General features: G+C 38.6%; 1 protein-coding gene across 2 annotated transcripts in view; it reads right to left on the bottom strand.

Moving 5' to 3' along the window:
* Positions 1–26,331, bottom strand: part of SPG11 (SPG11 vesicle trafficking associated, spatacsin) — a 63,879-nt gene that overhangs the window by 22,491 nt on the left and 15,057 nt on the right. For both annotated transcript variants that reach the window (XM_048867452.2, XM_048867453.2), the window contains exons 10-27: positions 25,400–25,578; positions 24,981–25,157; positions 22,875–22,946; positions 22,220–22,347; positions 19,102–19,280; positions 18,315–18,525; positions 17,550–17,753; positions 14,652–14,758; positions 13,852–13,997; positions 11,865–12,026; positions 9,238–9,304; positions 7,716–7,881; positions 5,173–5,378; positions 4,281–4,389; positions 3,546–3,705; positions 1,092–1,364; positions 635–835; positions 191–298 (exon numbers count right to left, since the gene is read on the bottom strand). In XM_048867452.2, coding sequence (XP_048723409.2) covers positions 191–298; positions 635–835; positions 1,092–1,364; positions 3,546–3,705; positions 4,281–4,389; positions 5,173–5,378; positions 7,716–7,881; positions 9,238–9,304; positions 11,865–12,026; positions 13,852–13,997; positions 14,652–14,758; positions 17,550–17,753; positions 18,315–18,525; positions 19,102–19,280; positions 22,220–22,347; positions 22,875–22,946; positions 24,981–25,157; positions 25,400–25,578 — 2,855 coding nt within the window. The remainder of the gene's footprint in view (positions 1–190; positions 299–634; positions 836–1,091; positions 1,365–3,545; positions 3,706–4,280; positions 4,390–5,172; positions 5,379–7,715; positions 7,882–9,237; positions 9,305–11,864; positions 12,027–13,851; positions 13,998–14,651; positions 14,759–17,549; positions 17,754–18,314; positions 18,526–19,101; positions 19,281–22,219; positions 22,348–22,874; positions 22,947–24,980; positions 25,158–25,399; positions 25,579–26,331) is intronic.

Here is a 26,331-nt window from a genome sequence, read left to right as displayed (position 1 = left end):
TTACTCCAAAATTCAGGTTTTCCACAAAGTGGAAATGATGAAGGAGTTGTTGGACACCTATTACTCCAAAACCATCTCATGAATTATGTTAAGCAGACTCCTTTTCTTTGTTTTAGCCTATGGCATTAGAAAAGATCAAACTGTAATATGATGACATCTAAGTAAAGACATTTGCAAAACATCTGCTTACATTTGCAAGACTTGTCTGGAAGTTGTGGAGTTTGGTTTTGGCTTCATTATATTTTTTGTAGTCCATGCACAGTTCATACATCTCCAGTATATGTAATAAAGGGGAATCCTTTAAAGATAAGCAAAAAGGTTACAAAAGTCCACTGAAAGTACATTTGTCTAATAAATGGAAAGTTTGTATCAATTGGTGTAAGAACAATGCTTGTCTTGGTTTGTTGTTTACAAAAAGGTATATAAACCTGACAAATTATTTGCAAGTTTGTAACTGTTTATTTTCCAAGTCTAATATTTTCTCATAGGGCTATGTAGCACAGTGGATTATCTTGCAAATAATTTGAAAGACAAGGTGGAAAGCCTCCTCTATGCAAATAAGAGAATCTCTAGTACAGGAGATCTAAACACACAGAAAAAAATATAGGCTAAAAATACCTAAGTAAATCATTACCTTGAGAAAGAGCCGGAAACCATTCATGAGAGTTTTATTTTTTTGTCTTCTTAAAAACATCTTCCAGATGGTGGAAAGGTCATGAAGATCCCATTCATGATTTTCTACTGAGCCTTGAATATGGTTTGTTGCTTCAGCAGCAGTAACATTATCCACAGAGGTAATTATCCAAACACAGAGACAGTGAATAATGTTGGGATCCTGCCAAATGGACAAAAAAATCAGACATTCTTTTATTACTTAGTAATCTAGCTAGAGAGCTGTAAAACATCACATGAAATGTGTCATACTAATCAAATTATTTTGATAATTGGGGAATACTTGGTGTATACAATGTATATATTTCCGCTCTGACATAAGTATGTGAAATAATTTTCTGAATGGTCTCCAGATGTGTAGATTTTTCCTTGTATTGCACCACACCTCTAAAAGAGAAATACTTTTGAATAGTTCTTACCTGAAAACAGGCTGCTAAGACACTCAAGAAGGGAGCATGGTGCCTCACTCCTTCAGCCAAAAGGTAGCACCCAGGGTTAGGACTTTCTTGACAGCACAACAGAATTTGAAAGAGGTCACTTGTATGTTCACTCTGCCTGTGCTCAATCTTGAGTGGACTGGTGTTGTTGTTGTGATGACTCCCTGTATCAGAGCGAGAGTGCTGCAAGTTCTCAAAGGCCAGCATCAAATGTTCTTGCAAAATGGGAGTGAAATCTTGAAGAATGGAAATGACCTAGAAAAGATAATCAAAGGCATCTTCATACAGAAAACTTGCAGAGAGCAACTGGGGGAGGGGAGAGCTATTGTGTACATGAAATAAAAGTAAACACAGAAGACATTTTATCAAACCGATTTTACAAGGTATACTTCTGGAGATCTGCAGATGAAAGTGTTTTAGAAATGCACAGTATCACAATAAAATATTGAAATTCCTCCCTTTACATAAAACATACACTCATTTTCAGCCCCAATGACATCCCTGGCATAGACGGTATATCATTGAAAGGAATTTTTCAGTAAGTTGCTACCTGAGGTTTATTTGCAGGTGACTGCACACTTAATTATATTTTTCTATTTTGAAAACATTCAGGGTAGGATTTTCAAAGAAGCCTAAATCAAGCTCCCCACTGACAACAGGATTTGAGATCCTAGCTCTCTTAGGCTTCTTTGAAAATTCCAACCTAGAATTGTTTGTATAAGAGACAATATGCTAGTATTTGTGAAAAGATACCTTAGGAGCCGATTGTGCCAGGTATGTGTGTTCAAATCTTACCAATTTCATGGGAGTTACCTACAATGGTTCTTATTATATATGCGGGCTGCCAAAGATTATCATAGCAATGCTGTATAATGTACATACTGTAACAAGACTGAAAAATTCTACAGTAAGTATGTGTCTTCTACATACAGTAAACATTGCAAATATATTTATGAACATTTCAGAAATTCTGGCTATATCAATTTAATCTTACCAGTTACTATGCTGATTATACAACAGATAGTGAAATTGGGTGTGTGAATGTATTTTAAAACCTTGATTTTATTTTAAACTAGTCCATATTTGAAGCATATTTGCAGTTCACAGCTGTTTCTTAGAAGGGAGACTCTTATCTTCTGGAGAAGCTTTTTAGCTTAATAAAAACAATTAAGCCGGACTTTTTTTAGGTCCCATTTAATGAATGATCACCGACTTGTACAAGACTTTACCTAGATCAAAACATATTTTTAAAGATTATGTTGCACAGCAAAAGTGGAAGACTTTTGAAACTCTTCCAAAACACACAATATAATTACAGCATAAATATTTGCACCCCGACAATACCATTAACTAATCATTCTATATGTGAAACAAAATACCTATTTTATTAATACAAATGAGACTGCTGCAAAATATTAACATATCTCCAATACTGAAATAGTAACTGAAACATTTAATTTTTAAAAATGAACTAAACCTAAATATCCAGGATGAACATACCATAGCCGTAAGTATAATTAAAACAGAATTAAGTCCCATTTGGGCAGGTATTTATGTATCCAGCTCACTTCAAAGAACACTCAAAAAAAGTCACTTCTGTCTGAAAATGTTATACAGTAGAACCTCAAAGTTCCCTTGGAAATGGAGGTTGTTTGAACTTTGAAATGTTCAAAACTCTGAACAAAACATTATGTGGTTGTTCTTTCAAAAGTTTACAACTGAACGTTGACTTAATACAGCTCTGAAACTTTGCTATGCAGAAGAAAAATGCTTCTTTTAACCATCCTAATTTAAATGAAACAAGCACAGAAACAGTTTCCTTACCTTGTCATATTTTTTTTTTTAAACTTTCCCTTTTTTTTTTTTTAGTAGTTTACATTTGACACAGCACTGTACTGTACTTGCTTTTTTGGGGGGTCTCGGCTGCTGCCAGATTGTGTACTTCTGATTCCAAATGAGGTATGTGGTTGACTGGTTAGTTCATAACTCTGGTGTTCCTGAGGTTCAGCTGTACCTACTACTGATAGAAATTAACTCCTCATCTTAATATAATTAAAAGACTAGAATAAAAACTTCTATTTTACCAATTTATTCATGTGCATTTGACAGCACTCTGTGTATAGTCCTTACTGATTCTGCTGTAGAGTCTGCTGCTCTTTTTGGTGTCAGCTTTTCACACAGCAACAGAGAAAAATATTATGCAAAAAACAAGAAAATGTGACTGTAAAAAAAAGAAATGATAGGGAGATTTATGGGCAATTTAAGAGCCTGAAACAATTTCTAACTTATCATTAAGCTGACTAGATTTAAATCTGATGTTGTTTCTTTAAAGAGACATCTATTTTAAAAACATCTTAAAAACAAAGACTACACTATTAACAATGCTTGTTGTTTAAAATGTCTCTTGTAATTTTTAAATTAAACACAGTAGCTCACCTCATCTATTTGGTAGCTGTACATCTGGGTCTGGATGAGAAACTGCAGCCAGTCATTGGATCTAGCACATTCCTTTAGGTAAGATGTACTCAGTTTGATATCATGGAGCTTACAGAACTGCATCACCAAAGACCACTGTCTTCTAGAGTCACTGGATGTTCTGTATAGCAACGAAAGAATTTTAACTAAAAAAAATCTGTCCACTTTTAATTATTTAAGTAGTAATTGTCCCTTCATCTTCCCATATTTAATGGCTACAGATGCAGACAGGTCTTCCAATTGTAAAGAATCAAGATTTCCTTCCTGAGACTTCAGCAGGGACTGGGATCAGATTCGATCTTGGGGGCCTAACCCTACATTTTTTGCCCATCCAAATTCTCAGTTTTCACAACAGTTTTGCCTTTGCGAGGAATTCCAGATCACTCTTTGCTCCTAATTCAGGAAGTCCCAGCAGTGCAGTAAAGGTAGCACAGTCAACATTATGCATTAGCTTCCCTTCCTTATTACGAGTGCTGAGGAGGCATATTGCCTATGGTATCTGATTTACAAAGAGGACTCATTTCTTACCCCCAACATGTGGAAACACTTGTTGCTCATAGGTTTTGTTTACTGCACTTGCCATGCAGAGTAGCTGTGTCTATGACACATGGTAATGCCTGACCACATAAAGGGTAAAATTCAGTGCTTTATATCAGTTGGCCAGTATAAAGAGCATTAAAAGTGTAGTTCGCTCACTTCTTTATTTCTTGATGTTCGATTTTATCCCAAAAAGCTTCTTCCAAGGAGATTAGCACTTCTGCTGCTGCTGCTTTTTCACCATCCGCCAATTTTGTTAGATTTCCAACTATTTAAAAAAATTAAAATAAATATTACTGGGGCTCTGTTTTCACACTATAGTAAGGAAATTTTTCAAAAGTGCTTAGGTAAATTCTCCTAAGTGCCTACATCACTTTTGAAAATGAGAGTTAGGCTCCTAACTCAGGCACTTTTGAAAAATTTGTCCTATATTTAAATAAACATACTTTAAAGAGCTTTATCACATAAAAGCTAAACAAATGAGAAAACCTGTTAGGTTTCCTAACTGGAGAAAAAAGCTACATCACACGGAACACTAGCTAAAAATGTAATTTTCTTAATTTAAGTTCTTCCTAGAAAAATTCTCATGGTCAAATTCAAATATCTAATTTCTACGTAGTTTACAGAATGAATGCAGCAAGGGCGGAGGAATTTGGCATTTTTCTTCTAATCATCTTATGTTACAATATTAAACAAAAACTGACTACCATTTTTGGAAGAGCGATTACTCTATGCCTATGGGTAGCAGACTGACACCAATGTGTTGCATATGAGACATGTACGATTATTCCAGTTCCAGCTGCCCCTTTGGCACACAGACCCTTTGCTATTTTATCAGTAGGCCGAGTCTGGATTAACCATGGGATTACCCCTTCACAGATTAGTGAAAAATGGGTATGTAAGAATGGCAAAGCTCTTAACTCCTTAAAGAAAGGGTGCTCCTCCTACATTCCCTGGACATTATTCGGGCTGGGCACCATAACCCCCTTCATCCTCTGATAGCTGTTTTATACTGCTCAATAATTATAAAATATGCAAAAGTGTACTCTACCCAAGGCTTCTCTTATTAAATTGTGTTGAGAGTCTTCATTTCTAGACTTGAAGCTCCAAATTATATCTGCAACTTTAATATCAACCCGAAGTTTAAGGCTGTCAAGACCAAGTAACTCTAGAAAACAAATGCATGCTGCTCCTATTGAAGGTATATAAAAGAAAGAAAGAGCTAGAGCGTAGGCTTCATTCCCTGCTTGCTGAATCCTAAAATAAAGGAAATGTTAAAGTTAATTCAATAGAAATTATGACTGAAATCTCAAAACACAATAATTCACAACATAAGCTAATACCTACAATTGCTGAAAAATATAATCAAGTGAATTTGGAATAAGTTTAATTGTGCTGAAAATATGTTAACTGCCTAGGGCAAATGTGGACCTGAATATAGGAAAGAAAATAAACATCCCACAAGAAAAATGTTAAAAAGGACATACCTTAAAATTGCAATTTGTTTCAATAAGCTTTTATAAAACCTTGAAGCCAAAGAAAATGATTCCATAATTTAGAAAAATTATTCTGATATGCAGGCAATGTTATTAGTGACAATGCAACCAGGGCATGTTCAGAATTGCACCTGAATACTCCCACTGAATATTTGAAATGTACTTTATTTCAAATAGAGCGAGAAAAGTTTCATTTGTTACCTACAGAGTGTGGGTGGGTAGACAGATGGGGGCAAGATTTTTCTTGTAGTCCTGTAGCCTACAAGTATTGTATGTTCTTATGGTCATTACTATGGCAATATATATGCACGTATCTACATACAGAAACTCACGTATGTATTTATGTGCATATACATTATATTACCATAGTAATTAGCATAATACTGTAGGATACTTGGAGGCTATAGGACTATAAGAAATATCTCACCCTCTATTTAAAAACCCCACAGTAATGCCTCTTTGGCCTTGCCCATGTGAAATGTGACAACATAATTACGCTGATGTTCTAATCTAGCAAATGGAGTGACTGCAATACTTTCCAGCAGTGAACAGGGAGTCATATGCTATAGTCCAGGGATCGGCAACCTTTGGCACGTGGCCCGTCAGGGAGATCCGCTGGCAGGCTCGGACGGTTTGTTTACCTGCAGCGTCCACAGGTGAGGCTGATCACAGCTCCCACTGGCCGTGGTTCACCGTCCCCGGCCAATGGGGGCTGCGGGAAGCAGCGCGGGCCGAGGGATGTGCTGGCTGAGGGATGTGCTGGCCGCTGCTTCTTTCAAGAAGAAGGGTTTTCTTCTTGAAAAATGACCTGAACTCCAGCATAAAAGTACAGTCTCTCTCTAGAGAAAAGATGCCGCTTCTCTGAACAGTCTCCCAGTGACGTTGCTCTTTCAGTTCAGGCACTAGGAGAAAAAGGATCTAGCCCCTGGTACCATAAAAAGTGAGTGAACAAATGAATGTTTCTATAGTATCAAACCCCCACCCACACTAAAAGTGACAGTTAAATTAGACACACTTCTGCCTGAAGATGTGTAATAACCTACTAATCTTAGAAACAACATCGAAAATTACTATACTAAAGAGATATATATAGAAGAAATAATGATCTTTTCCCCAGTGTGTTTAGTTTGTACAGTTGGCAGCAATTCCCCATAGACATTTTCACTGTTTCCCTCATATAATCAGTGAAGTTACCTTTTTGCTTATGTTTCACACAGCAACAGAAGAGACAAAACATTAAAAATAGGAAAAGATTATTTTAAGACAACACAATGTAGCACGGAGACACAAAGGCAGGTGTACTAAGTAACTACTTTTAACTTTTTGAAGTGTATTAGATTTCAGATTGATGGTGTCATTTTCACACTAATTAATACAAATAAAATGCCACATATATACACTGAAGATGAAAAAAAGCAACCTGTCCTATTGTTTTGGTTAATGTACTTTAAGATTGATTTCTTATTTGTGTGTCAGATTCTGGGATTGCGTTTTATATTTTGCTAAATAACTTCTATAAATTAAATTATGTTTTCTTTAGTTTAAACACGGAAATTAATACCGTTAGTGAAGGAACCGATAAGGAAAGAAAAAATAAACAGGCATTTTCCCTTTATCTAATGTTAGTTTTCAAGTCTAGGTCCAATCCTGAAATCATTATTAACGTGAATACTCCACTCAGGTAAAACAGATTTGGCATGGGTATGAAGAAACTGGATGCCCTTTGTTTCTAAGAGCAGACTGTATATATTAACCACCCACCCAACAACCTATTAACCAAATCTATATTCCGCCCCTCATATACTAAACTCTATATCCCATTTTACTTACATAAAGCTATTTTCAAAAATCAACTTCCTTGGGCCTAAAACTCCACCACAACCACTTAATCTATACTTTTCATTTTCACCGTTTTTCACTTTTTTTGTCCTTAAAATGTTTTTTGTAGTGAACATCTATATGTGATGCACAATAAATGACATTTCAAAATAGAATGCTGGGGGTATTTCTAGCAGGACATTCCTGCTTCTCATTTTAATTTTTTCCTAGCATGCCGCTATATATTCACATGGCAACTATTATTTTTTAAAATACTCACAGCTGCTTTGGGGATTTGCTCTTTACTAATTGCTGGACCAAAAAGGTACCAAAAGCAAATGATGGGCGTCCATGGTGCAAGTAGTAGGAAAAATCCAGTCGTTCCATTATGGCATATTTGTTTACCAAATCAGGGGACGAGAAATGAGGGAGGTCACTTGAGATGTCTGGAAAGAATGTCACAGTGTTTCTTAATTGCATAAATGTTTGATTTAAAAATTGGGAGATATCTTTCTGCTACTCAACAACTTCTATGGAAGAGGAAACCAAATACCACACTAGCTCTGCTTTAAATTATTAAACTTTCCAGTACCACTCAAATTCTAATTCTGGTTCCCGTACAACTGGAACTCTGGCACTGACTTTTGTTTAAATTGCCATGGGCAGGTCACTTAAGTAAACTGAGGCAAGGATGCTCTCGCTGTCAGAGGAAACATATTACTTATCTAATTCACAGTAGGTTTGTAAAGATTATTGTTTTATACAACATTTCTTGTGGAAAAAGCTCCACTAACATTCAGATATTCCCCATTCTATCATGCGGAAACTAAGTGCTGTAGCCAGACCCAATAACACCTTTGTAAACAACCATTTTAAAACAAAACCTTTAGAAAAATATAAGAAATATTTTTATACAGAGGAATACCTACTGAAAAGAGTAATTTACTGCGCAATTCTACTGTGGAGAAAGGAATATGTTAACTTGAAATGGTATATGAGATGTTGTTGTAGGGTAAATGTTGTCAACCAAAATTGTTAAGTGTTTTTATAGGGGTATGTCGTTGAAGACCAAAAGAGCACATGTCACTGGTGCACAGAGACACAAAGTCTCAAACTCCTGAATGGAAGCTTCACCTGAACTACATGTTCAGAACTTCAGGGTGTTTTGAGTGTGAAGGGTCATCACTTGGCTCCTGAGTAGAGAGGGAGGGAGCAGGATCACACAGGGGGTTGAATAGCTAGACTGTGTTCGGGGAGGGAAGCACTGCTGGGCTCTTATAAGTCTAGGCATTCCCTTTGGGAATAAGTAGAAGGTCATAGGTGCTGGAAGTAGGGGAACTGGGGATGTTGCAGCACCCCCGGGCTTGAAGTGGTTTCCATCACATCACAGGGTTTACAGTTTGGTTCAATGACTCTCAGCACTCCCACTATCCATATTATTCTAGCAGCCCTGTAGAAGGTTGCTGAAAGCTATTGTTATGATTATGTTATGTTTACTCTGGTCAAATAAAAGTTTAGTGGTTTTTCAAACCCAGGGTCAGAGGTGTAGTCAACTGGTGGGTTCTGAAGAGATCTGGAAGACTTTCAGAATAGAATTAGGGAAAGCAGCCAGGATATTCACAGGCTGTCAAGTGTCCCGAGAGGAAAGTTAGAGGAGTAAAAGGCCTGTACCAGTACCTCAGAGAACCGGGGTTGAACAATGTCTGTGCCCAGCAAGGGGCAAATTGTGATATCCACTGAAAAGTACTTCATTCAAAGTTCGTAGCCTAAACACAAGTATTTTACATTTTAAAATTAATTACCTGCTATGGCAAGAGTATTTGACGACTGCCAGCCAAATAATTTAGTGGGATCAAAAGGCGCTAATGACTGAAAAATTAAAAACAAAATATATGCAGATAAACTGTTCAAAGCATCATGATTTTAAAGCCAATTAGAACAAAAAAATACTTCAGGAATCTCTAGCAGTTGATAGTAAAGCTCTTGCTCCTGCTGCAGTAACAAATACCTCAGGCAGCTCTTTCTGGGAAGCACATATTTTCAACTCAGACAAGACCCGATTGTGACTGCAACTTTAAGCACATACTTACGTGGGGCAGCATGGGCGTAAGTGCTTTGCTGAATGGCGGGTCTTAGTGCGGCTAATGCTGTTCTTGTAGTTATGAGTCCAGTAGACTATTCCCAGCTATTAGGAGGTCATCTCATCACCCGCCTAACTTAAGCCAAGGAGATCTACCAACAAGGAGCTTTCATGTGACTGTCTGTATGGGGTCCCTCCATTTTCCCCCATCCTTTCATTCTAGGTCTCACTCTCCTTCCTCCTCCACTTAATTAAAAAAATAACTCTAATTTTCAGTGACAGTTGATAACCTGCCTATTGAAAATACTAACAACATAATCCTAGAGCTGCCAACTTTCACGGGAGCCTGGGATTGCCGCATATGTGAAAAATCAGGCCACGTATTTAGGTGCCTAAATATGGATTTAGGAGCTTAACTGCAGCCACCCACTGTCTAAAATCTTGGCCTGAAGCCTTAGTGTCAGTCCCAAATCCCAGGATTTGCAGAGTAAAATATAACAGTATATTATTCTACGTTCAGTTGTGAAATCAAGTCAGCCTAGGAGAGTAGTCCAGACTTTTTCCATAAATGATCGGGTTTGAGCCTTAACAAACAACATTTAAAAATTATCTATCAAATTACAATATAGATGCTGTAGTGGGGAGGCTGCCCCACTCCCCTAGAACAGAGGTTAAAAGCAGCCCTGGAGAGGGCTGCGGCTGGGAAAAGGAGTGAGAGCAGCTGAGGGAGTAGCTGACCACAGGTGTAGCCAGCTCAATCAGGGCCCAACTGGCCCTGATAAGAGAGCTGGGGGCCAGGAGCTGGAGGAGTCTCACTCTAGCTCTGGACTGGGAAGGGCCTGGCTGCCTGAGAGGAAGGCACCTGAAGCAGAGCCATGTTGGGGAAGGGAAGAGGAACTGGGGAGCTCCAGCCTAGTAAACCCCCGGACTGCAGGCCTTGGTGAAGGCCTACAAAGGTACTGGGGCTACAGAGGTGCAGCCTGGGGAATAGGCAGAGCAGCTGGTCTTACCCGCTTGCCAATGATGAGTAGTCATTACAGACTGCAGTCTGTCCCAGTGAGAGGGGGCTAGATGATGACTGGCTGTAGCCACTGCAGCAAGGTGGGTTTAGAGGACTGGGGTTCCCCTGGAAGGGGAACCCAGAGTAAGGGGGTACTGCTGGGGGCAGAATCCCAGGGTCTGGGAGGGACATGGGGCCTGAGGCAGGCAAGACACCGACCAGCAGAGGGTGCTCTGGAGCTGGAGTTGAGCTAATTCCCAAGTCAACCAGCAGGAGGTGCTGCACTGGTGAGTCTCGACCTTGTTACAGTTGCTTTAATACAAGTTTCATAATTTTTGGTCTGATGAAGTGTATACTCCATGCTGGCAGCAAAAGGGATAACAGAAGCCTGGGGGTTCAATTAACCCACTTGGTGGCACAAGAACCAATTCATTATCAGATGCAGCTGAGGAGGAACTAGGTGTTGTTCACACAGGGAGCAGCTCAGAGCAGTGAGAGGGAGCTGGGGGACAGGAAGCTGGGGGAGAGTAGGCCCTGGGATCCTCTCCTAAGGAGGGAACACTGACAAAGGGCTAGGAGAAGCGTTGGGAACCCACAGGGGTGGAGCAAAGTCCAGTAGTAAGCCTTGACAAAAGGGCAGATGCCAGGGAGAGGAAAGAGAGAGAGAGAGAGACACACACACACAGCCTTGGAAGAGGCAGACAGGAGCTGGGCCTCCAGGGTGAAAGTCCTAGGAGGTATCACTCAGTACAAGAGCCAGAAAGGGCTCTGCAGAGTCTGGGAAGGGGCAAATAATCTGTGGAGGAGTGATCCCAGGAAGGGACTGAGGAAAAGGGCCTAGAGACAGGCTCAGTAGTTCAGGGAGTCACCATGGAGTATGAGGAAGCAAATATTAGCTGAGCCTGGAACCTAAAGTAAAGGGAAGGCCTGGGTTACTTTATCGACCATTGAAAAAGGTGGTGAAAGCCCCTGGAGATAAAAAGTGTAAGGACCACTGAGCCCAGAGCTGGGCTGAAGACATAGTGTACAGTCACTGGACTACTGTTTTGTGGGAGGGACTCTGTTACCCAGATGGGATAGGACTGGACCAGTCTGGAAGGGTGAGTCACAAGAAGAAGCAGACCACTGCAGAAATGGAGCACCCATCAGCAGGGGGCCTGAGAGAAGCACCTGCTATGCCACACCTAGCCACGAAGGGGTGCACCAGCCAGCAAGTCACTCTTTCACACTTGTGCTAAATCGAGATGGGAACACATACTTTCAAAGTGTCTGTAGCTCAAAACGGAACTTCTCTGAAATTCTTGCATTCACTTTGATATGCAGCTTCATTTACAATGCATTATATATACCTGCATAAGATGGTAGAGTGAGATATCAGGTGGCAAAATTCCATGAGAAGTGTTCTGCGGAAAGAGAGCAGCTTTGAGTTTGGGGTAAGGCGTCAATGCCATTTTTAACAGCTGTGGATCCACCTTCTTCAGGGGCTTTTCAGTATCTTCATTCTGAAGAACCTAGATTGAAAGGAAATAAGAACAGAACATTTCACTCATAAAAAAAAAAGTAACTGTACATGGGCATGATCCTGCATTCCTTGTACACCCAAAACTGAAGATCCCAAACTACCTACCTACCTCAAACCAATAGAAATACATTGGGTGTTCAAGAAATGCAAGACAGAGCACTAGATGTTGAATTTGTTACAAAACTTTCATGATTTACAGTCCAGAAAAATATCCAAGGATATCCCTGAGAATTATTCTAAAAACACCTCTTTCAGCAGTCACTGCACTATTATACACAAGAAAACAACTAAACTGTTTGTGTTAAATGAAGTCACATCTGAAACATGAAGCAGTATATTTAATAAAAAGATATTAAACATGCTTATATTTTAAGTCTTTACAAAACAATAAACCAATAAGCACATTTTCTGTTACGTGCCATGATTCATAACTTGACAAACAGTTGAAAAGTGGAAGCTGAATCCCACCTATTCAGAGCAAAATAGCACACCAGTTAAGTCACACATTCCCACTAACTGTTTAATCAGAGCACAGACTTTGTGGTTCAAAATCAGAGGTTTTGACTAAGTGAAACAAAGGGCACCTACTTTGACACTTACAACAAACTTTTCTATGATATAAAATATAAGCGTGGAAAATAACCCTGTTAATATCTATTAACTACAGCTACTTTTAAAAAAAAGTATAGGAAAAGTTTAGAAACACATTCTACCACCTTAACAGCCAATCCTAATGGCTTCTGTACTTCATTGTTATCTACACCTAAAACATAACCACTTTAAGAAGGTATTGTACTCATCAGTAGCATTATTTTGAAACTAAAAGTAACCTTTAATCAATTTTTCATTATGTATTGAAACATACTACTCCAAAGGAACACTCCCATCTCTGTGAAAGGAAGTTATGTGGTTGCATTTGTGTATTTCTTTGTATTGAGTTGAGACATCTCATTTTGTTTTCATAATCTATGTAGAAAGAGACCAAGATTATCACTCCCGTGTCACTCTGAAGCCTAAATGTCTGAGTCAATGGGATAAAACAGAAGCAGTTACAAGCATGGTTGAAACCTCTCTGTTCAGAATATCACCAAGTTCAGTCAACACTTGGATTTGTGTTCTGTTACTGTCCAAATGAAGTTCTCATTTTGACTTTACAAATTATACCCACACGCTGTACAGCTACAGTAAGGCATGTATCTATGCCATGTCAGGAGTCCTACACCATTGTGATATCAGAGATAATTCAACCAATTACCTTACTCTACATCTAATTTGCATGCAACAATTTCATTGGTTGTGAGGGAGACTGTACAGATAGTGGATTACTCAGCTCATCTATGTGCCCAACTGCCACCCACACAAACCAAGAGATCTAGCACAACCACCCACACAACATAGCAGCATGTGCAATAACCCCCGCATGGCCCCTTACCACAGCATACATCCCTGATTTGCCACCCACACAGCTGTCCCAGCACAACTCAAATCAACAACTACCCACACAACACAGCCAGCACACACAACAACCCCAATCATCACTCTGAAGCCGATGGAAATGAAGCATGGAGTGAAGCAATGGAAACAGCTACAAGCCTGGTTGAGAGCTCTATGTTTAGAACATTACCTGTTCAATCATCACTGGGATTTGCAGTCTGTTACCATCCAACTTTTAAGTTCTCAACCATTTTCAGCCCCCCCCCCCTTTTTTTTTTTAAAACACACGTGACTTTACGAATTACACCCATGTGACAGCACGGGCTTTCAGCTCCTAGTGATAGGAGTAAGTTTCCAGAAATAGCTGACATATTAAGTACCTGATCTATACCGCCAGGTGCATACATTGTGGTTGCAAGTGCTAAAAGTGTATGTCCTTCCAACAGCATGCTGCTCACACTAGCTTGATTACTAGGAATCAAGATCTGAGCATTTGCAAGACTAGCCTGAAATATCATCTTTGGATCTGGAAAAAGAGAAAAAAAGTGAGATTTTTCTTCTCTGAAAAAACAACTATATTATTAAATTATTCATATTTTAAATTTGATTCAGGATTAAGAAAAATTACTTTATTAAACTCATGCAGATGGCACACTATATAGATGGGCAGACATGATCCTAAAACTCCTCCAATGTATTGACAATGTTCCTATTGAGCTTAAATAGGAATTCAGCCTATAGGAAGAGGATGGGAATCCGGTCCCATATTTTTACAGTGCATTACAGAGCAATTCTTTATCTTATGTACATATTTTCTGAAATAATAAATGCAAGCTTCATTCAAGAGTTATTTATTTGTTAAGCAATGATGAAATGGTTGGCCCCATAAAAGATTAATGAGATTTCCAAAGTATCTAAATGAGTTAAGAGCACAAGTCCTTTTGACTTTCAGTGCCATTGATTAAAAACCAACCTAGCCAGGGGAACATATAATCTAAGACACTGATAAGCCAGCACATGCCAGAAGACCCAGAGGAGGCATTAGCTGTAAATGTATTGCTGTGTGCGCTGTTTCTGTTTAGATTTTTACTAACTTAGGCAATCATCACTGCCGCCAGTTGATGTTTCTTTGGATGAACTCATCGTGTGTATGTGAAATGAATGAAAGCTGGGATCCTACCTCTTGGGTTACTGGCAACCCCTCGACACTGCACTAGAAATTCAAACCAGGGGTGAGCCTCATGCAATTCCTTTTTATCCAAAACAGGACAATTCGAAGGAGTTAAACTGAAAACAAGGCAAGAACAGTAGCATAATAAAAATATAAAATGCATTAATAAAAAGCAACAATGTACAATCACCATTCTCTTCTCTAAACAGTTACTATGTTGCACTCTTTGGGTCAGGCATTTCTAAAAGAACTAAATCTACGGACTCTCTCACTTGTTTAACAACCATTCCCTCTATGGGTACGTCTAGATTCCGAGCAGAGGAGACATAGCTACTGAGCGCTCTTTGAGCTGGCACACTGAAAAATAAGACTGTAGCCACAGTGGCATGAGCAGCAGAAAGGGCTCGCTGCCCCAAGACATGCCCGTCCGAGGCACTTGGTGCTTATCTGGAGCAGCTCTCACTGCTCCTGTCACCACGACTACACTATTTTTAGCGCACTAGGCAGAAGAGAGTTACACCTCCCAGCTCAAAGAGTCGACGTACCCTAACAATGACTGCTGGGGAATTTTCATTCTGCTAGAACAGGATAGAACAGTAATCTCGATGACTATGATCTACTTCAAACTACTGTTTACTCCTTAGCCAGAAGGGCTGGGAGGAGAGGGGGGAATTGTTCTTAAAGCAAATACATTTTCTCTTCTCCCAGAGTCTTAACTAGTTCTGATTTAGAGGTAATCTTGCAATGAATTTAGCAGTCAACGTGTGTCAAGAGTTTGGCCATACCGGAGCCTGATTCAGACAGGTTGTTTATAATAAAATTAATTAATTAACTCACTATTAAGATCAAATTATTTAAATCAGTGCTCTGTTTCAAATGGTCACAATTGTAATGCTTTCCCTTAAATCCGAAATGGTATGAAAGCAGTTGCCACCAAGGATGACACAAAGGAAACTAACATCAGATGGCAAGAGGAAGTCAAGAAGTGATGGTCTGAGCTCAGTGTTAAACTCTGGATTACATTGGAGAGCCAAAACTGCAGCTACAGCGTCAAGCCATTACAGTGCCAGTTATGGGAAAAAGCTACACCTGAAAGCTCAGTATCTCTCTCTCCCCAATCTTTTCATGGAGTCAGTACTGTACTGACTAACCACCTTTAAACAGTCCTTCTTCCCAAACAGTGATCCAGGTAACTACAGGCCTGGTAGTTTGACATCTGTAGTATGCAAGGTCTTGGAAAAATTTATGAAGGAGAAAGTAGTTAAGGACATTGAGGTCAGTGGTAATATGGGACAAAATACAACATGGCTTCACAAAAGGTAGATCGTGTCAAACCAACCTGATCTCCTTCTTTGAGAAAGTAACTGATATTTTAGACAAAAGAAACACAGTGGATCTAATTTACCTCGATTTCAGTAAGGCGTTTGATACAGTTCCACATGAAGAATTATTAGCTAAATTGGAAAAGAAGGGGATCAATATGAAAACTGAAAGTAGGATAAGAAACTGGTTCAAGGGGAGACTACAGCGGGTCACACTGAAAAGTGAACTATCAGGCTGGAAGGAGGTTACTAGTGGAGTTCCTCAGGGATTAGTTTTGGGACCAATCTTATTTATTCTTTTTATTACTGACCTTGGCACAAAAAGCGAGAATGTGCTATTAAAGTTTGCGGATGACACAAAGCTGGGAGGTATTGCTAATACAGAGAAGGACCGGGATATCATACAGGAAGATCTGGATGACCTTGTAAACTGGAGTAATAGTAATAGGATGAAATTTAATAGCAAAAAGTGGAAGGTCATGCATTTAGGGATTAATAACAAGAATTTCTGTTATAAACTAGGGACGCATCACTTGGAAGTAACAGAGGAGGAGAAGGACCTCGGAGAACTGGTTGATCACAGGATGGCTATGAGCCGCCAGTGTGATATGGTCATGAAAAAAGCTAATGCTGGAACAGGTACAGAGAAGGGCTACTAGGATGATCCAAAGAATGGAAAACCTGTCTTATGAAAGGAGACTCAAAGAGCTTGGTTTGTTTAGCCTAACCAAAAGAAGGCTGAGAGGAGATATGATAGCTATCTATAAATATATGAGAGGGATAAATACCAAGGAGGGAGAAGAATTATTTAAGCTCCGTACCAATGTGGACACAAGAACAAATGGATATAAACTGGACATCAGGAAGTTTAGACTTGAAATTAGATGAAGGTTTCTAACCATCAAAGGAGTGAAGTTCTGGAACAGCCTTCCATGGGAAGCAGTGGATGGAAAAGACACATCTGGCTTCAAGACTAAGCTTGATAAGTTTATGGAGGGGATGATATGATGGGATAGCCTAATTTTGGCAATTAATTGATCTTCGACTATTAGCAGTAGATATGACCAATGACCTGTGATGGGATGGGATCTGAGTTACTACAGAGAATTCTTTCCTGGGTGGCTGGCTGGCGAGTCTTCCCCACATGCTCAGGGTTTAGCCAATCACCATATTTGGGGTCAGGAAGGAATTTTCCTCCAGGGCAGTTTGGCAGAGGCCATGTGGTTTTTTTGCCTTCCTCTGCAGCATGGGGCACGGGTAACTTGCTGGAGAAGTCTCTGTACCTTGAAGTCTTTAAACCACGATTTGAGGACTTCAATAGCTCAGACATAAGTTAGGGGTTTGATACAGGAGTGGGTGGGTGAGATTCTGTGGCCTCTGTTGAGCAGGTGGTCAGACTAGACTATCATAATGGTCCCTTCTGACCTTAAAGTCTATGATTCTGTGATTGATTCTATGACCTAAGTTGCACTGGAAAATTCTCATCACCGACTATTTAAGTTGTATTTTACCAGCTTCCAGTTTTATAAAGATCTGCATATAAAACACTTTTTTTATACTGATGAATAAATCCAAGTAGTTGTACCTGTAATAGTCTAAATATGTGTATAGCAGATGCTGCAGACTACGTTCTAAACAATAGAGGATGAAATGGGTGTGGAAATCCAAACCACTCGCAGAACTGTATTTTGGAACAGGATGTGGATTTTGCATCACTCCTCCAATATGGCTCAATCTTAGGAGGAGGAATTCAAAGTCGTCTTGTTCAGATGGGACAAAAATTCCATTTCTAGCAAGAAAAAGATAAACCACACGCTTTTAAATTGAGCAGTTGTCTCAGCTGAAGATATCTTCACTGAATGGCTAAATAAGAGATCTTCTGCTGACACTGAATTGTTTTACTGCATAACATGCAACAGTATATTTCCTTACGATGATCTCACAGCACTATATATTAGTTTTAACTGATGGAGTTCACTGTGAAAAAGTGGGAGAGAAAGAAACATTACATTTATGGCAACTAACATAGGTAATAAAATAAATATGGCATAAAATAGAATAAAATGTGGCAGCTAAAATAGGTAGCAGAAACTGATGTGCATGAGAACTAAGGGCTGATCGTGCATTTTCTTATGCCTGTAAGACTCTCATTACATTTAATGGGAGTTTTGGGTATGCAAAGAATCCTGGACTGAGCCCACACTTCGTAAATGGTTAAATCTATTTAAATCAAAATACCACATCATTACAATTAAATGTATATCTTAGATTTTACATGCATACACTTCTACATCAGATTCTGGTTCTCCTGAAAAGGTAAACTTAGTATTAACACAGTGAGGACACTTACCTAGCCAGCTTGTCTAATATTTCATTTCTCATATAGCTGCTGCAGAATGTATTTTGGTCAATAATATCTGGTGTCAGAGAAGGCCAGTTAGCTTGTTGAAATAAGGTATGACTATGTGGCTGGGATTCTTCAATCCATGAGCAAATGTTAAGCCAGTCATGCTGGGATGTCAGATACATCCAAAGAACCGCAGGATTACAGGACTTGAATTCTGTGTTTAAAATAAAACAAACACACACAAATAACATTAGGGTAACAGTGAGACCCTTTATAATCACATATGTACACCTGGTGAACGGATCCAAGGTTTCTTCTTTTGTTAATACAATGCAATTCTTTTGCTAATAAATTAAATACACTGTCATAACTAGTTAGAACTTTATGGTGGAAAAACAAAATGCTATGATATAAGCAGCTTTCTGGAACAACCACCATCATGCAAGTCATTCACAATATAAAACACTATTTGAGAAGTCCTTTTTAGCTAGCCTCTTTCCTCTCTTCCCCAAAGCATCAAAGGGTAGACTGATTTTCGTGCCCACATTCTGAAGGCTGATTCAGCCAAATTTCACAATTTATCTGAGTTTTTTCTCCCAAAACACAAGTTAACCTTTCCTCATACTGGAACTGTGAAAATAAACCAAACCTGACTCTATGAACCTCCCTTTTGCTCATCTTGAACTCACCACATCTATGCTCCACCAGCCCAAATACAACTCAATGCTACAAAGGCACCTTTAGTTTTCAATGTTTAATTTCTTCGACTCCTTAGTACTGGAATACTTGCCTTCATGTGATCTTTTGGGAAGAAGAATCATTTCCTGAATATCCTGATCCCACCACTGACCCCAGTTTAACATAATTCTGTGCTCCCTGTTGTGAATCTGAGGTTTGTCACAAGTCAAGAATGTATCCAAAACAGCTGTGTGACTGGACAGATCTTGTTCTTTTTTCCAATTCCTGAAACTGGCAGAAATATTTACCCATTAAGATGTTTTACTAAACTTCTTACAAACTGTAGTTCACAGTATTGGAATTTTTAACAAATTCATTAACGCTGTTATTTATAATTTTTAGTGGTGCTTTACAAGGGATACCAACAAGCAGGGCTGGCTCCAGGTTTTTTGCCGCCCCAAGCTCCGAGAGCACAAAAGGATGGCCAGAATGCCGCCCCTGGAATTGTGCCGCCCCAAGCCCATGCTTGCTTTGCTGGTGCCTAGAGCTGGTCCTGCCAACAAGATCTGTATCTTCAAAAAAGATTTTTGGGAATGCTTATAATGTACTAGTATCTTCGGAACAAATGAATGTAATGCGGGAAAAAAGCTAGTTAATTGCTAGGCACAGTAGTAAATATTCAATGCTGTACAAACTGAACTGAGATAACATGCACTGTAATAAGTGTGTTTTATAATGAATATGATATTAATAAAGCCTCTTAGCATGTTCTCATTTCCAAGTTCTGTAGTTTGCAATATTATAGAACACTCATAGTGTTGAAACAAAAATGATTCACCTGAACAGCAACACTAATATTTAAAGAATGTGTGTTCCAACCAAACGTTAAGGAACTACCATAAGAGAAAATAAAAATTAAGGACCTGATTGTGAACCCCATAATGTTTTACTTTTTCATAAAATACTTGAATAGTCATTTCTGGGCTAGAATGAGGATGACTCTAAACCCAGTGATCAGGGCTCTCACCTGAGATGGGGAGACCTGGTTTCAAGTCCCCGCTTCAGAGCAGGGATTCAAATCTGGGTTTCCCACATCCCAGGTAAATGCCTTAATCACTGGGCTAACAATTACACATGGGCACGAGCATTACCACCACCTCAGTTTCGTGAATCTAGCTCTTCATGGCCTTTACTGTGGTTAAAAATGCTCAAAATATTTTGTTCAACCCAAAATGTAGGTTTCTTTCCCTTGACTCTTTCAATTTGCCAAAAATTTAGTTTTGGTTCATTCTGAACTGAACAGTTTAAAAAAAAATTTTTTTTCAGAACTGCCAGAAAACCGAAAAGTCAGTTATTCGTGCTGCACTAGCTCTAGTAAAGGGTTCACCATGTGACTCCAAAGTTGGAAGGGCACCTGTAATCTGTACTGGCTGGTGCCTCACCTATCCCGTGTGTGCTGCAAACAGCAGTATTACAGGTAACTGCAGAAACACTGGTTTTAGTACAAGACAGATGGATAAATGTTTTGCAACACACAGACATTCACTGAATGTTACAGCTCACAGAATTCTCATTAGAGGTTAACAATGGAAGAGTCCTATTAAGTCACTGAGCTCCTCTGCCAGTGAAGGATTGTTCCACATGGTAGTTACCCACAGAAGTAAAGTAACCAAAAGCCAAAACACTTTTTTTAAATTAACTGCCATCTATTGTACCTCAAGCAATGAATAAAGAAATACCATAATGTAAGCAATACATCCAGTAGGCCTTAACATGTCATTAGCTTGGTTTTGTATACCTAGTTATTTTATCAATAGTATATGTCTCATAGATCCCAAGGCCAGAAGGGATCACCACAATCATCTAATTTGGCCTCCTGCATGAAATAGGCCACAGAACTTCCTCCAAAGGATTAACAGAGCAGATCTTTTAGGAAAACATCCAATTCTTAATTGAAAAATTGCCGGTGATGCAGAATCCTCTATGACCCTGGGTAAACTGTTCCAATGGTTAATTATCCTCATTGTTGAAAATGTACACCTTTTTTCTAGTCTGAATTTGTTTAGCTTCAACTTCTAGCCATTAGATCATGATATATCTTTATCTGCTGGACCTAAAAGTCCATTTTCAAATATTTTTTCTCCATGTAGGCGCTACTCATCCCTTAAACTGATCTTTAATCTAAACAGACTCAAAGACCTTGATCATTATAAGACAGGTTTTCTAATTATTTAATTGTTCTCCTGGCTCCTCTCTGAATCCTCTTCAGTTTATCAACATCCTTCTTGAATTGCTGACACCACAACTGGACTCAGCAGTGGTCGCACCAGTGCCAAACAGAGGTAAATTAATCTCTCTACTCCTACTTGAGATTCCCATTTATGCATCTAAGGATCACATTAGTCTTTTTTTTTTTAAGCCACTAGCAGCATAAGCCACTGTTTTATTTACAGTAGAGGTGACATAAAAAGGCCTCCACTAAATTGACAGTAAGAAGTAGGCCTAGAAGAATTTTTTTTTAATAATTGACAGATAATATCAATGTTTATATATTTAAGGGTTTTTTTTTTAGATTTTTATTAATTTAAATTTTTACAGTTGCCAAAAGCTATGGAGAAGCCAGACAATTATTTAATGACAGTAGATGCTGAGATTCAAAAAAAGCTTTATAAACCACTAAAAATACAAACTGTCAACATCATGTCAAAATATACACAGTAACTATCCTTAAATCAACAAAGCATACCTATTTTTACTATTCACTTGCTAGTCCATATGTCACAAGCCTAATTCCAAAGTCTAAATCACTGGATTTTGACTGGAATTAAGTTCTCAGGCAAAGAAAAAAAAATGCTGCTTATCTGTAAATTTCTATTATGATCGATAGAAATATTTTTTGTTGGTTTGTATATACAGCTAAATCAACATTTACAGATATTTGCCTATTAAAAAATGGTATCCTTCTATGGCTAATGATCGACCAAGTGTAGTCTGCAAAGATTTTACACTAAGTTCATGATAACAAGTGTCCTGTCCATGAAGAAAATAATCATCTTCCAGAGCTCTTAAAAACATTTTACCCTACGTAACAGGAACCCCATGCCACTGTAGTTGGAGAATTACAAAAGTCCACATCTGTTAGCACAGAAAAACCTACAGAATACAAGTCTTAGATTGCCATAGTTCTTATGTTGTTCATTTAAGATAAAAAGGCAATTAAACCATGTTACCTGGAAAGAGGCTGAATCTCTTTATTGTCTTGGAAGGATCCCGAATAAAAGTTTTCAACCTGATGCACAAAGGCTATCACTCTCTTCTCTTTTTCAGAAAAATAGTTTTGTTCTTGCAACACTTTCACCTTTGAGTAAAATTAAAATACTACTTTTGATCACAAATATATTTCACAAATTATTGTCATGACATAAAAAAGAACTTAATCTTTTTGCTGACTTCTTTGATAATAAAAACATTAAGACAGAAGTGATCCGGGGGAAGGAACCTGGGGATCTGTGAGTGTGGTATAACAGACTGTGGTGAAATCCTGGCCCCACTGAAGTCAATAAGAGAGTCTGACAGTGACTTCAGTGGAGTCAGAATTTCATCCTGTGTATAAAGTCAGGCAAGAAATGCACCAGGGACAGGATAAACTGTCACTTCAATCAATTTTAACTTCAACTGCAGATGGGGAAAAAAAAAAGGCGGGGGGGTGCAACGACAAATCTAAGACCAGTGCATGGTTGCAGGGGGCACAATAGAGTTTGTATAGGATGGGTTTTGAGAGGTTTTGAGATAGCAAAGAGTGTGTATTCTACATACAGATGTACAAAAAGTTAACTGTTCTGTGCAACTGATAATGTAAGTCAGAAAAGTCTTTTCTCCACTTACCAACAAGTTGCGTATGTTTTTATCAATAGTGTAGAAACATATCTTATGCAACTGCTCTTTCACATCAAAACCCTATAAAAAAATCAGAATTTCCATTACAGATAACACAGCATAATACAAATTCTATATGTAGAAGTAGTTTTCGTCACTCATGACAGAACACATATTATTCTCTTTCATAAGCTCAGCATCTTCAATATGTGTACCATAATATTTCCCTCCACAGATCAGAAGAGAGAGAATTCAGTACTTCCATTCCCCTAGTCTGCATATAGCCAACGGAAGTATTGCAAATGTCCTGGGGCCTGTTTGATCTCTTTAATCCCTTTGGATATAAAATGTATAGCCAGCTGTCAGTGTTCAAGTCCAGAAAATACACACCCCTATGTATACTAAGTATGGGTATACTGAACTCGAAGCATAAGGCAGTAAGTAAAGAAATGTTTTATGCCATAATATTCTGTTAGCAGTTTCTCTCACTAATCACTAATGGGTAACGCCCCCTCACCCCGCCCCCCACCATCTGTGGAATTTGGAGGGAGGCCACCATTGGTGCTGGAGTCATCAGGGCTAAACCCTACTCTTCAGCTCAGGCCACGAGAAAAGTTCTTCCAAAAAGTGGACAAACCCTCCAGCAACCAATTATTATTATTATGACAAAACCTTGATCTATTAAACTTAAAGCAATTACATGTCTAAATCTCCCTTTAGAGAAAAATTTTGATTGATTACAAATTGTATTCCAGTCATTTACCAGAATACGAGGGAGGGGAGGGTGACAAGTAGAATAAAGAGAAAAGTTGCTAACAAAGAAAATTATCCAGTAACAATTTTTATTCTGCTGCACAACTTCTATCCTCATTCATCACTAATGAGAAGTAGCAAACAATGAATTGCAGAAGTCGGGGGGAAAGGATAAGCAGAGTTATAATTATTATAGTAGAATAATAGGTAGAAATAGAAGATCCTCCCATTTAAAGCAAGAGCATTATAATTTAAGGAATAATGTGGGAAACATTCTGTTGCAAAATGCCAATTTGTCTATCAACGACTTCTGCAGGAACATTATTTTGACAAAATTTTACTTGGGGAGAAAAATATCTAAACAAAACTTTTCGATAAGGTTGAAACAGAATGTTTTAGTTTTCTGTTTTGAAACTACTTCATCTAGAAATTTGTATAATTTTTATTTTATCTGATATAAAATATAACTCTGGACCACTTCTGAATTCCACAGGTGGAGTGGCATTAAATGTTAGTCATGAATGAGAAGAGAAGCTGTGCAGCAGAAAGACAATGAATATACCTAGTTAATGTAAAGATGATAAAATTGCATTGGGACAAAGTCACTATGAGAACACTCTCTAATCACATTTCTAAAATGCTTTAGCTTGCTAAATGTCTGTCCCTCCAAAGAGTTCTTATGCATTTCACTTCTCTAGAAAGTCTTTTAGGGGCTCTAAGACTAACAACCTGTAAGGAAACCGGTAAGGGTTAAGAAAAAAATTAGGATAAACTGCTTCCTTTCCCTCTCCTGTGAAGAGAGTTCTACCGAGCTTCTTGATAGGACACCCAGATTGGAAAAAGTTATTATACTGCAACTTTCACTTCTCCTTCAATGTATTTTAGACTTGAAGGTCTAGAGGGTTTTTTTGTTTTGTTTTTTTTACTCAGACAAAACAGACATTGAAAGAGCAAGAAAAAAAAATGTAAAGAAAAATATTTTATTTCTCTTCTATACAAACCTGGTAGCAGCATACTGTATCTAAACACTGCAGGTAGACAGCTAGATTAACTGTATTTAACAAGCCATTAACAACTTCTGATTATTCAACTGAAAGAATTGTCTTTATATTCTTTCCTAACCATTATATCTGTCACAACACATTCACAGCATATTACATAAAAGTTTTGAAGGAATGTTAGTGGACAATTTTTCCTACAAATAATGTTCATTTGACTATTTACTATTCAAAATAAGTTTTGTGTATTCATAACAGCTGTGGGACGCTAACAAAAAACCCACTTCTAGTGTACATTTGTTTGTTTTTTAGCCATAAGGAAATTCTTTCAGATTTAGCAGTATTTTAATCACACATCACTCACCATATTCCTTATGAGTTCTGAGGCCTCTTTGACATTGCCCTTTAGAAGACTGTCATAAACAAGTTCAAAACCTATTTGAATCAGCTCTTGAAGACTCTGAGCAGGGTTCTGATTCACTCGGAAGAACGTCTGAGCCTCTGGTATTCTGTTGTTTAAAATGGCCTCAAAAATAACTTGCTAAAAGGAAAAAAAAACAAAACCAATTTCTACAGATCTGTTCTCCAATAGAAATTGCAAGGTACGCTGCTTACAATCCTTGTGCTTTTTGTTTTGAGCAATTATTTGAATAGCAAATATAAACCAAGTTTATTTAATTTTTGCTTATTTTTTCAGTAGTTTGAACCTAACTCCATGCTGTTCATTTCCTTTAATACATTTCATGGGAATTTAATATCCCCAAACTAATTATTTGTTTTTACCTCCGGAGTGAGTGTTTCCCACATTTGGCTTTGTTCTGTTCTGGGAATGTCTTCATCAAAATCACATCTTATATTTATGAGATTTGTCTGCTTTCGAGGAAACTTTATCATAAATGTTCTAAGTTCGATAATGTAGGTGGTTAAAATATCCACACACTTCTGCAAGCACTCATCGAGTTCTGTGGGGGGCAATAATGGGCCACTTTAATAAAAATAAAATGAACACTACAGCACTAACCCTTAGAGCTCAATAAAGTTCAGCATTTATCTCTGATCTCAATGAATACAAAGCACAATGGTACAAACAGAGACCCCAATCTGTGTGGGCAAGCCCATGATAACAGTGGTGCTCCACACAGGCCCACCTGCACTGATTTGACTGCAGGATCAGAGCCCTAATTTTTTACATTAAATTTATATTCAACCAACTCTTATTTATACAAGTTACCTTTAAAATATACGAACATTTTAATATAATATTCCAAGTGCTACCTGAAGTTAAGGCTACGATTTAGTCATGGGTATTTTTAGTAAAAGTCATTGACAGGTCACAGGCAATAAACGAAAAGTCACGGCCCCTGACCTGTCCATGACTTGTACTATAAATACCCATAACTAAATCTTAGGTGCTGGGGAGCGGGGAGCTCCAGCAGACGATGCTGCTGCTCTGGGGTGGGGGGGGGGCACTCTGGTGGACTCTGCTGTTCCTGGGGGGGAGGCGGCCTAGGGCCCCGCTGCTGCTCCTAGACCATTGCTCTAGAACAGCAGAGCCTGGGACAAGCTGCCTGGGACCGCCTGAGCAGCGGCTGGAGTGACTGGCCCCAGGGCCGCCCGAGCAGCTCCCGCAGCCCTAGGGTCAACCACACCAGCCGCTGCAGAAGTCACGGTGATTTCTGTGAAAGACTCACTGCCTTACTTATAATGCATAACAT

The sequence above is a fragment of the Caretta caretta genome, chromosome 10 (genome assembly GCF_965140235.1).
Source record: "Caretta caretta isolate rCarCar2 chromosome 10, rCarCar1.hap1, whole genome shotgun sequence".
NCBI lineage: Eukaryota > Metazoa > Chordata > Testudines > Cheloniidae > Caretta > Caretta caretta.
This window is presented reverse-complemented; position numbering and strand designations above follow the sequence as displayed.